At 50.2% G+C, this 12,736-nt stretch overlaps 1 protein-coding gene across 1 annotated transcript; it reads right to left on the reverse strand.

Moving 5' to 3' along the window:
• Window positions 1-6,653: 6,653 nt before the first annotated feature.
• Window positions 6,654-8,291, reverse strand: TP53RK (TP53 regulating kinase). The gene is made up of 2 exons (XM_082065482.1): window positions 7,794-8,291; window positions 6,654-7,287 (listed from the first exon to the last, which is right to left on the reverse strand). Exons 1-2 carry the CDS (start codon window positions 8,251-8,253, stop codon window positions 6,809-6,811), a joined length of 939 nt encoding a protein of 312 aa, XP_081921608.1. The 5' UTR covers window positions 8,254-8,291; the 3' UTR covers window positions 6,654-6,808.
• Window positions 8,292-12,736: the final 4,445 nt, after the last annotated feature.

The following is a 12,736-nucleotide window of genomic DNA, read 5'->3' on the forward strand; positions in this document are numbered from 1 at the left end:
CGCGGCCGCCCCGCCCGCGGGGAGGGGCCCGGCCGCCCCGCCCCGCCGTCCCGCCCGCTACACACCGCCCTGACCGCTACACCGGCCCCTTCTACCACGTCCGTCCCTCCCATCTCACCGTCTTCCCGCACCTGTCCCAGTCGGAGGGGTTCGTTGGTGGCAATGTTTGGAAACTGGTTGAAAAACTCTGGCAGCACTGGAGCTCGGCTGGTTTGATCTGCATAGCGCAGGCCGTAAAATAGCGTCTGGTTGTGCTAATAACACTGGCTAAATATAAAGAAATAGTACAAGTAATTGCTAGGAAAAAAAAAAAACCACCCAAATGTAGCAGTTTAAATATGTGGTTTAGTTCTTAAACATTTCCCCTCCATGGACAAAAACAGTCCGTAAATGCACATCACTAAAAACTCAAAAGCACAAGAGAAACAGGGAGCTGTGGTTTCTTTTGACAGTTCAATTTAACCAGTGATTCAGAGGTTTGACAAGTTGTTTGCAATGCCATGTGAAACACTTCTTTGTTGTTGTTGTCAAAAACAAGTGAACACAATCAAACAAAAGGCCAGTGGTGTGGAGCAGGATGGAGCCTCGGGAAATACCGGAGAAGCAGGAGGCAGTCTTGGCTCACTCAAGTGTGAGCCCCAGTGAGGGAGCAGCATATGACTGTGCCCTGGCTGCCCTCAACATCATCACGCCAGAGCCATACAGTCAAGGTTGCTTCTGTCACAAGGCAAAAAGAAAACAGAAAAGCAGTTCTAATTCTGAGGGCAGATTTCCCTGCCAGCTCTGCCCTGCACCAGGAACATCATAAAGAAAACAGGGGCACACGGGGCAGGACGGGATCCCCTCCCCTGGACCAGGGTAAAGCTCAGCGGTCTCTGAGTGCAGGAAGCCCAAGGGAGAGGTACACATCACAGGAGACCGAGCTGCGGCACTGTCAGGATGAGCAAGAGATCAAAGTCGAGGGAGCTGGATTTTCTCTCTGCTTTTGCATCGCCCGGATTCTCAGAACTGGAAGCTAAATGAAGCTGAGTAGCAAGGAGAAAAAAGGGGAAGCAAAATAACCACCTTAGTACTTCACCTGCATCCTTCAAGTGCTTTAAAACACATTCAAAACCTGGGTGAGCTGGCCTCATATATTTGAAAGATGTGTAGAAGTAATGTTCAACAGATAAACCCTTCCTTTTTACAATTAATCAGCTCCCTGGACAATTGCTACATCCAGGCAGGTCACTGCTAGAGCATCAACAAATTTGGACTCAAATACATCAGATTAAAAAGCAGATCCCACTGGATAAAGCTCTCTCCAACTTATAAAAAACATGAATCAGTGGCACAGAGGAAACAAGAAATTAGAGAGGAAGAGTGTGGTGATAGAATCAGCATTAGAGACAAGACTGTACCCCTTCTGAATGGACTCTGCTCGGGGTCCAGGTCCAACTTCTCTCCTTAATAGCATATATATAATTTTGCTCAAATAGTAACAAATCAGTTAATCCCCACACCATCTCGGGCTACAGGGTGACGGCATCACCACTGCGTCTCTTCAAATAGCAGAAAGGACACAAAAGCTTTTGCCAGGCACAGCCGGGGGCCGCTGGCACAGCGACGGTGCGGCGGCCGCCTGGGCCAGCCCCACGGCTGCCCAGCCCCGCTGGCGAGTGATCGTCTCCTGCGGCCCCGAGGAAAGCACAGAGCTGGACGGGAGGAAGACATTGGGATTTATATCTTGCTTTTCTTTAGCTGCTAAACAACATGAACAAAAAGTTATGATGATAAAAAATACCAAAACAACCAAACAAGTAGGAGATTCCTGTGCCACATTAATGCCACCATGGTGCGCTATGGTAGCATAAGCTGTTTTATCACTGGTGTAGTGGTGCATGATGAAGAGGATGGGTAGATGGACGGCTGAGGACCTGAAAGCAAAATTCAGGACATCAAAACAACACAACTGCTTCACACAGGTCCAGCTTACCCAACAGACCCATCAGGCAGAGAACGGGTGCATGTGTATCAGTCTGTGCCATGTGCTGGACCAAAGGAGCTCCACAAAGCTTTTTCTCTCTAAGTCAACCTTGTGAGTTAAAAAAAAGCTTCAAAAGAATAATAAGCCATCAATACCACAGTCTGTTCTTTCTCCTGTGAAGATACAGACTTCTGCTGCTGAGGAGGGCAAGGGGAACAGGAGCACGTTCCTCCTCTGAGTCACGTCCCTGACTGGGCAGCCCCTTCTCCGATCCCATCCAGCTTGGCTTGGGTGGATGCTGGGCTCAGCCTTCAGTGCTTATTGTGCAGGGGCTACATACTGGTTCACAGGGCCTTCCAGGACTTCAGCTGGGAATTAACATTTAATTAATTTGTTTCCTTGTAAACTCCATCACTAGCATCCCCACTTGCAGTGCCAGCAGCAGCCGTGGCTGCCCTGGCTGTGCCCTCCCTGTGCTCCATGGCCACCCCTGGGATCAGACCTCGCTCTGCTCCTGCGCCGTCACTCTCCGTTACTCGCAGAGTAAGTTTAGCTTAGTGCAAAAGAAAGAGGTGCTGTAGTGCCCGAAGGAACCGCTGCGGGACACAGCTCGTGCCTGGGCCAGGCAGAGGCTTTATTTATCTGTAGTGACCCTCACAGAGTGAACTCTGGGTTACAAATGAGCTTTTATGCTTTTATTGCACTAACATGGTTTCCTATGAGCACTGATGGGAGAGGAGGGTTGCAAAAGGTTATCGGTGTTTTGCATCTTGCAAAACTGGAAAAGATCAATTTCCTGCAGACATCAAGGCCTAGACTAAGGAAAGTTCACTTGAAAAAGCTACACCGTATAGCTTGTGTGCACAGTTTTTACATATGCACACAGTAACTGCCAGCACACAGCAGCCACTGTCCAAAAGTCACAGTAACAGCACACCCAGATTATACAACTGCATTTTCATTCCTGTTCCTTGCCATACTAGTATGTGTTTTCTTTCACGTCTGTTTTAACTCTTAGTGCTCCTTTAGCTCTACAACTCACATCTATCTCCAAAAACCTTATTTCAGTTCTGCACTTACGGCATCAGTGGACAAAACAGAACGTATTGTTATTACTGTAAACTAAAGTCAGGCTGGGAACCCTGAGCTCACAACCTGGTGCCCAACTTCCACAAGAGAAAACACTGAGGCTGGTCAGACACTGAAATAAACAAAAAAGGCAACTCCACCAATAACTAGAGATTCCCTCTGAAATCCTAATGCTGCAAATTCTGCTGATGAAACTCCTCTCTTCCTGTTTCATTAGTTGTTCCCTCTTTCCGCTGCTGATTTGCACATTCCCTGTGTCCGTGGCACTTTGGGTGATACCCAGGTGTGTTGCAAGAATGAGATGTCGGAAAGCCCCTGGAAATGAGGCTGTTCCTGGCAGGCTTGGAGTTGGTCCCTTAAAGCAACACTTCCTTCTTAAAAGCAGGAAGATATGAGCCGTAGAAAGACGCAGAGTGATCAATGGCACACAGTTATAAGTGTTTTCTATTGAAATAACATTTTTCCCAAACGCAAAGATTTTTCTGGTGCTAGTGATGGTGGCAGAGAGACCTCCAGTGGCTGTGTGCAACAGCAGCGATGACCCTGGACGTCCCCACCACCTCTCAGTGCCCCATGGGAGGGTTTGGGGGGCTAAAGGCCAACACAGGCTTTGGGGCTGGTGAGAACAGGGCAGGACATCACTGCTGGTGCCAGTGTCACACGGGCCTGTGACTGTGCTCAACCCTGCATTCTGAAGAGGGTTGGACTGCCCGCTTGGTGCTTTGGCCAGCACTGGAAATACAAAACAAGAAAGACAATCACTCTGAGTTTAAAATAAGTTTGGGTTTTTAGCCAAAGAGATTATTTACCTCTTCCCAAAGATAATGGTTTTGATTTCACTTAAAAGAGTACGTTTTTTTTAATTGATTGTCCTTTTAAACTCCAGCAATACAGCTGAGGCTGCAGGAAGATGCAGGGTGGATACTGTGCATGTTCAAGGTGTCCCCTTTGCTGGACATGCACCTGCTGTGACTTGTCCACCCTCAAACAGCAATAGCTCAGCATTCACCATAACAATCCAGAGACACATGGGGGTGATCAAGAGGAAATATCAACAAGCTGGAACACAGATGTGCAAAAAATAACACTTAAATAACGAGGAGGAGTTTTATCACGCAGTGAAAAAGCAAAACATTTTGCTTTTCATCCCCAGTAATGTTCTGTTTTGTTCTGATGCACCATCACAGAGCAGATTGCAGCAGATGCCAATTCAGGAGTCTCTGCTAGAAGGTAGTCCCAGGCACCAGTACCCCGAGAGAGCTTTGCTGGCCACAGGCTGCTGACCCCAGCTCTGCTGTGGGGCTTCATCTCAGAGCCCCACGCTGGCCTTGAAAACTTGCAGTTGATCAGCTTTGTTTCTACTCCGCGGTCCCGCAGGGAGAGCTGTATTTTAACAAACATAATGATAGTTAGGAATAGACCTCTTTGAAGGGCTTTACAAACATAACTCAATGCTGGTGTCAGTAGGAGACAGTAGAAGCAGTGTTTGTACAGATGGGGGATGGCGGGCAGGGGTGTTAGGCGTGCTGCCTCCCCTCAGCAGGTCTGAGATTTGGGGCTCAGATGAGGCCTCATTTGGGGACTCATTAGCTCATATCCACCTGCTCCCACCATGCCAAGAGGCCCTGCTCCAGCACCGCTTGAAGTGACCGTGTGCTGCTTAGGCTGTTGCATTTGCACACAGCAGCAGCTCCTAAAACCCTGCTGCTCCGGGCATGGACACATGGCTCTTTCTTCTTGTCCCCAGCCTGGGCTGCAGCATTCTTGACGCAGTGTGGGCACGGCTGGGACCCCCAGGCAATAAAGAGCATGCCTCCATAAGGGGCACCGGTTCAGCAAAAGGCGGGGTTCCTTGTGGCCCACAAGCCAAAGCTGTGGCTGGACGGTGGAACCCGGGGCCCACGTCGGGACCGGGCACTCGCCCAGGCGGCTCCTCTGGCAAGAGGTGAATGCGCGCCAGGCACGGGCAGCCCGCCGCGCTAGGACACTTGCGCAGCCCTCGAACCCCGGACCTTTCTCACGGAAAGCGGCAGCGTTGCAGCGGCGCCACCGCACAGAGTGAGGAGCCGGCAGCAGCACCGCCTGGTGGTTCGCGGCGCCGCCGCACCCCACGCAGCCCCAGCCCGGCGCGGAGCTCCCGGCCCTGCGCGGGGCTGCCGGTGCCCAGCACTGGCAGGGGCCCCACTGCCCCGCGGGAGGGCTCCCGCCTGCCCCCTCTCCAGGCAGAGCTTTGCCCAGGTTGCTTTGCTTTAAGCCAGGAGGAAGGCGCACTCCTCCCCATCTCCATCAAATATACTCCATCAAAACCTGAGTAATACTGCTACGCTGATGTCACTGAGGGGGAGCAAAAGGTGACTGTGACATGCCAAAGAGTCATCCCTGGAGGTCTCAGTATGCAAATGTTTTACCTTTGAAAACTTTCCAATGGTTGCAGTTGGTAGGTAGTTTCCAATTCATTCATTGGACTTGGCTGTGTCAAGGTTAACGATTGGACTTGTTGGTCTTAAGGTCTTTTCCAACCAAAACGATTCTATTATCTCCCCTGCCAGGCTGAGGGCAGCTGCACCCCCATGCTGCTCTTCACTGCTGTTTTTCCCCTCTGGATGGAAAGAGCTGTCTGGAAAGGACACATCCGTGGCTGTGGTGCAGAATGCAGCCGTGCACGGGGCGGGGGGGTCCTGCGGCATTTGCTCCCTCTTTTGCACAAGCATTTTCAGAGGGAGCACCAGTGACAGAACACAGGATCTTCCCCAACAGACAGAGGCTGCACAACACGGCAAATCGTTCAGGGAGAAGTTCCTCGTTTCTTTTAAATCATTATCTGAAGTAAATGACAAAGTTCAGATACTCACTCAGCGCACAAATCACATCCCATTCTGCTTACAACACAGAGGACTGGTTATTTCCCACTCATCTACTGTGGGGTTTTAAAAGTTTTTCCTCTGTGCCACCTGACATTGACACTATCAGACACAGTAATCCAGAAAATCTAGTAATATAGAGGAAATGTTACCAAAAAAGCAGTATTACTGCCTACCCCTGCCAATCACAATACAAGCAGGCCCTCTTATTAAGCTCCAAAAATGTAAGTGTTCAGATGTCTTGCTTAAAGTGGAAGTTTCTCAACAGAAAACCATTCTTGATTAACCATTTGTATATTTGCTTAAGGAAATACTATCAACTGAAAGTTCAAAAAAGCCAAAATTACTTTTGGAAGAAAATGAACCTGTCTTATGGTTAGCGGTCTATTCAACATTGCCCGTGTCCTGGAATTCAGTCCTCCCAAAAATGTTCAGGATGTGCAGAGTCACTTATGGATTTAAATGTTTTGTAGTAAATCATCTGAGAAAAGTAACATATTTGCTTTTCTTAATTACCTTTTGTAGGTGCTCTGGTATCCTCATGTCCCTCTTACCACCCACAAATCCACGGTCTACAGGTTCAGAAAGAATACTGGGTATGATTCTAACCACACAAAGAAGTAAACGAGTGGAATGACACTGTAAACTACTTTTTTGAATAACTATTTAACATTTAGGAAAGAGGCGACCTTTCGTTGTTTCTTTTGTTTCTGTGCTCCCATCTACAATTACTTTGGTTACTTTATGACACTTAAAACTAACTCAAATTTATTTATTTGAAGACAAAGTTATGGAAATAGTGATCTGTTAAATAAAACCAACAGGAGGCATAAACAACCATATTTGCAGGACGTAAGTAGTGCTATTTCTCCATCCCTAAGTCCTCTCTCTTCTACCCAATCATGGATCGCTTCCTTCCCCTTAGTCGTACTTCATCCAGCCTTTTGATCACAGGGCCAGATTTTTTAGATGTAGCTGCATAGGTCTTTAGCAGAGCTTGAAACAGAGTTTCAGTATCTGGATGAGTGCTAAGGAAGGCTTTTTCCAGAACATACAGATCAACCCCTTTATCCTCTGGAAGACCTGAAATAAAACTGAGTCCAAAGTCTATCAGCACCAAGTCCAGCTTCTCTGTGGGGGGCCGGAGAAGTATATTGCAAGTTGTAAGGTCCCCGTGTATAAGATCTTCATCGTGCATTCTTGCCAGCAGCTCACCAATCTTCTCTGCTAAGGGAACGAGGCTACTGGTACAATTACCACTCCGTTGTACAGAATTGATATGATCTTGAACAGTAACTGAGTCTACAATATCTTCAAGATATATGGAGTTGGTGACAGAATCCACGAAGTAGACCGCTGGAGCCGAAATCCCTATTTAAAAGAAGAAAAAATGAAACGCTAGCAGTTACTTTACAGGATTTTGAAACTTTAACAACAAAACACAACTGATACAAGCCTCAAGCACAAATGCCATTTGACATCATGCCCAGCCATGATAACCCACATTTAGGAATGCCCCCCCTAACCCCTGGTTCCAAACCCATGCTGCACTAGCCTCCAGCCCTAGAACTAGTGAGCAGCTCAAGCTTAGTAACAGCATCGGCCCCTCCCAGGGTGAGACTCCGCAGCAGAACATGCACTGGGGCTTTCTGGCTAAGGGCAAGCTGCATTTTACAGGCAGCGCAGGTCTCCCTGGGATGAGGAGAAACCACCTGCACCCTTCAGGATAACGGGGAGAGCATCCGTTATTTGCTCGGAGGGGCCCTCTGAGGGGCAGGCGGGTGCGGGGGAGCAGGGAGACACCAGCACGCGGGGCTGCCCGTCCTGTCAGAGCAGCCCCGCCGGTCACCGGCCCGGCCCGCCGCCCCCGGGCCCACCTGCCCGCCGGCACCGCAGCAGCGACCGGGCCTCCTGCGCCGTCCGCCGCCGGCTCAGCCGCTCCTCCAGCGCCGGGTGGCGGTACCGCTTCGGGACGCGGAGCTTGGCCACCGCCGCCCGCCCGAGGAACAGCCCGCGGTACACGTGGGCCTCGGCGCCCTGCCGCACCAGCTGCAGCCCCGGCGGCGGCGGCGGCACCTCGGGCTCGGGCTCCGCAGGGCCCGCGGCCCCCGCCTCGTCCATCGCAGGGCCCGCGGCCCTCGCCTCGTCCATCGCAGGGCCCGCGGCCCCCGCCTCGTCCATCGCAGGGCCCGCGGCCCCCGCCTCGTCCATCGCAGGGCCCGCGGCCCTCGCCTCGTCCATCGCAGGGCCCGCGGCCCCCGCCTCGTCCATCGCAGGGCCCACAGTCCCCACCATGCCAGAGCGCACGCTGCCCGCCTGAGCTTTGGCCGCCGCCATCACAGGAGCCCGCCGCCACAGAGCGCATGCGCGTCATTCCCCGCTCGGCAATCTGCGTAATTTTCGTCGATCTTCGGCAGCCCTCGCCGGAAACGGCCGAACTCCCCAAGCTCCGCCCCCTCCCCGCCTGTACCGCCCCTCGGGGACCTCGCCATGGTGTGTCGTTTGCTCACATCGCCTCGGTCTTCCTGCTGCCGCTTCTGCTAAAAGTCCTTTTTGTGCGTCCCCCTCATAACTTGTGCTGCCCGGTGACTCTCTCTGGCGTGCTAGGGGAGACTGGGTAGCGGCAGGATGGTGGGACCTGTGCCTGAGCCTTGGGCAGCCGGGGTGCTTTCCCATGTTCTGCCAGTGCAAAGGTGAAACCCGCAGCTGCCCCAGGGCCTGCCAGCGCGGTGTTGGACGCGCACCCAAGGGATCTTGTGGTCCACCCGAGGTGCTCCCAGCACCACCTCGGAGCTGCCTGCCAGGGCATCCCCCCTGGGACACCACCACTGGGGCAGCACCACCAGGATACTCCAGCGCTGGGGCGTCACCGTGGGGACTCCACCACCAGGACATCACCACTAAGATGCTTCAGCACCGGCTCTCGGTGCTCTGTGTGCCAAAAGCCTTGGCTGGAGCCTGTGCAGATCCTCTGCAGCTGCCCCGTTCACGGTTGGGGAGCAGAAGGGGTTTGCCCATAGGCTGCAGGGGATCGCCAGACTGCAACAGGGCCTGTTGTCACACCAGGTCCCCAAGCTGGACAGCACTAAAGCTTCTGCCCCTGCCCATAGGCTGCTCATGTGGTGATTCAGGTGTCCCCAGTTCCTCAAGCAGCCAAGCCCCACATCACCTTAGTAAGAGATGGAGAAACCTCATTATCTTGGGAGCAGTATCTGGGTTTTCATGGCACACTGAAAAACCCACTACTCTACTGAGTGATCTGCACATCCTGCAATTTACATTCCTCAGAAGATACAAGGGGCTCAGGCCAGTCCATGTAAATATGTTTTCAATTGTTGCCTTTGGAGGTGCCACAAGTCCATTTTGTCCTTGTTTTCTCATCCACAACATTTGTTTCCTTTTCAGAATATTTATGTTTTATTAACACATTCCATACAGCTTACTTGTTGTTGCATGGTGGGATCATGCCTGGCAAATATTTATCTTGCTTCAGTAACAACTTTTAAACAACCTTCCCAAGTTTTCAATGACACGAGTAATCCATCCCACAATTCTGCCCACTCGCGGCATCCTCCTTTAGCTGCCCTTGTCACAGTGGGGCTGCCGAAGCCCCACGGCTTGGCCAGGGAAAGAGATGCATTCTTGGGCTCCACGGCTGGAATTTGCAAATACCACAATCAATCAGATAAAGAAAGAGGTTTTCCCCGTGTTGAGGGCAGATTTTATCTAAGCACCCATGCACAGCCCTCACACACATATATATATAACCTATAAGCAAGTGCAGACAGATTACCTTGGTTTGTTATTCTGGTAAATATGACGGCCTTCTTTCATGCTGGCGAAAAACATCCTCCAGAGTTTTCAAAATACAAAAGAAAATATTTTTGCTTTATTTTTCCCATTATTTTATTTATTTAAATTTGTCTTCCCTGTGATTTCACTTATTAATTTCTCTTTGAAAGCAATAAACAGTTTACATAGCCCTTGGAAACCATCTAGAGCCATTTACAATATTTATGGTATCGGCCAGTATTTTTATCGGAATATCGAATCATCCCAGAGAATTGCACTGAAGCCACAGACTCTCTGATTAATTGTTTAATTATGTAACTTTGTTCTCCTGGTGACAAGCATCTATAAACTCTCCTTTCACAGACAATGTAAATGAGTTAAAAATCGCAGGGCAGCAAACCAAGCTAATGGAAACCAAGGCTGATCCAAGGGCTCCTCCCTGCTGTCTTCCTGATCCCCTGGCACTGGGCAAGCTGCCTCACCCTGGCTTATTTAAGGATGGAGGCTGCCATCCTCTGAGCCCAACAGACTAGAAAAGGGTCGAATTTGGGTTACATCAGGGCTCAGGTGGCTCCTCGTGTCCAGATAAGGTGCTTGTTGGTTCTGAGGTTGTGTCCTCCACCTGCAAAGTGTGGGCACAGGGATAAACCCTCCTGTGTGTGAATTCACAGTGCTGACACCTGTCACAGCTCAGAATTACAGATCTTGGCCAACTCCCCCATCGAGAGGATGCTACGGGCAGGGTGGGCAGTGGGAGGAGGGCTGCAGGAGCCCCAGGTCACCCTAAAACGTGCAGAAAACTGGAGCCACGGGGTGACCACCAGTGCTGCCAGCATTGCAAATAAACTCCCCGGGATTAGGGTAACACAAAAGAAAATGGGTGCAGCCTGGCATCACAAGGAGAAAGCTCTCTGGGCTGTAAACAAACACAAAACAAGTGCAGGTGCCTGGCGAGCTGGCTCCATCCCAGCCAGCGGTAACACTGGTGCCTGCTCTTGGATTAGAATTTTAATCAATAACTGAGTTGAGGTTGGTCAGTTTGGTCCCCTGAATCTCCTCCTAAGCATCAACTATAATTAGAGAAAATGTCCTGGACTGTGTGGTGAGCGTTGTTGAACACCACATCTTCCTTTTTCCACAGCGGCCTCCTCTCTCCCTTTGTGATTTTGAGAGCCTCTTTTAGCTTCTCCCAGCCCTGAGGTACCCAGTAACATTTTCAGTAGTCCCAGCTGGGCCGCGTTACCAAAGGCGGGCTGCCGTTCCAGATGCCGAGCTCTTCAGGAAGTGCATTCCTGCGGCTCAGCCCTGGAGATGTGCTGTTCGGCTGCAAAGCAGGAACGTGCCCCGGCGCCCTGCGCGTCCAGCAGCCAAAACCGAGATAAGGATCAGATGGGGAAACGGCACTGCCAAGACACACAGTCTCAATGGGAGGCGGAAAGCATCGCAGGAAAGAGCGAGGCTGGGAACACGCAGCCAGCCACATCCTGGTGGATCCAACCCCTCCAGACCTTCTCACATGGAGTTTAAGGACCAAAACTGCTGACTTCAGCAGGCCCAGAATGTCCGTTAATTACAAATGGCATGATAAGAGAGATGTACTTTAAAAACTGCAAAGGAAGATGTTTTTCTGCAAAGGAAAAAAACAAAACAAAACAAAACACACAAAGGAAGCATTATCTCTGCTGTGCATCATAGCAGGTTTTTGCATTTTTTTCAGAGGACCATAACCCCCAGACACAAGCAGCTGCGTTTCTATGTGTACTGATGTAATCTTTTTGGCCACCTTTCGTAAACATACCATAAAGCTCTGCCTATACTCCCCAGGACCTCACCTCCTCTCCGTCTGTGCTAATAACATTTATTACCCTGCCAGAGAACAGGAAACCTCCAGAAAATGTCAGGATGGCAGATAAATGAATGCTGAGTGACTATGGAGAAAAATACAATTTCTTCCTTCTCCCTCTGAAATCACTTGAGAAGGCAGAATTGCTCAGGCAAATCGCAGATCACGTAAACGGGTCCCCTCTGGCTCTGCGGCTGGGGTGGTGGGGAACCACGCGTGGGTCACATCTTCTCCCTGGGAGTGTCATGGGAACTAGTTGTGATTTCGGAGCTGTCTAAACTACTTAAACATTAATTACAAATCATATTGAAAAGTTCCTTCCATGAACACCATCCGTTTCTGTTGGCTGGTGTTTGTGTTTGAAGCTGTTCTTCGCTGAGCGGGTGATCCCTGTACAGCTGTGTTGATATCAGACACAAGGGTTTAGAAAAGTTATTTTCAAATACTGTATTTCCACTGAAATTAGGGCATATGAATAGGAGGCATTAATTTAATCTAGAAACCAGGCAGATGACTTGAAACACTTTTAATATTCACTATGCTTTTGAGAAGAAACAAAAGCAAAACCTTTTATCAACTGCTGCCTGTGCTGCAGGCCAGGTATCCAACAGACTAAGGCTGAAGTTATATGCATGATCCGGTATTGTCCATCTCAAGCATCCTAAGACTATGAGTTCCATCAAAAAAAAGAGTTGGCACCACTTCTCTCCAGAGCAGAGATGTGATGGATATTCCCCTGCATAGAAGAATCATGATTCTTCAAATATTTCAATGTCCCATTGAATTAATGACTGAAAAAGCTCTTTCAGAGAAATATCAAGTGTTCCTCATTCTTCATCCAACCTGTTTACTTTTGCCCGTGTCAGAGGGGTGTGCCCGCACCACAGGCACGGTGGTCACACTGGTGCATATCTTCCCCAACCTGGTCCTGTACTGCAGCAAAATGCTTTACCAGCACGGGCTCCACAGGGCACTGGGCTGGAGCTTGTATTGATATAACTGTGCGGTTAAATAAAACATTACCTGCAGTCTTGCACCAGCTCACAATGCAGGTTTATGGTCATTTGCACCTGCCCTTCTGTGGCAGAGCCTGTTGCCTGGCCCTGGGAAGGCCGTGCAAGCTCAGCCCCAGGCCTGTTGCAGCACATCTTCCCTACTGCTGTCTGCATACCAGCTGTGATACAG

This window comes from Streptopelia decaocto, assembly GCF_964273445.1.
Source record: "Streptopelia decaocto genome assembly, chromosome: 14".
NCBI lineage: Eukaryota > Metazoa > Chordata > Aves > Columbiformes > Columbidae > Streptopelia > Streptopelia decaocto.

Bases quoted from the DNA above. Each gene is read 5' to 3' on its own strand.
- TP53RK (XM_082065482.1), bottom strand. From the start codon at position 8,253: ATGGCGGCGGCCAAAGCTCAGGCGGGCAGCGTGCGCTCTGGCATGGTG. The intron at 7,288-7,793 runs GTGGGCCCGGGG...TCTTTTAAATAG, and splicing joins GCTGCGGTGCCGGCGGGCAG to GGATTTCGGCTCCAGCGGTC.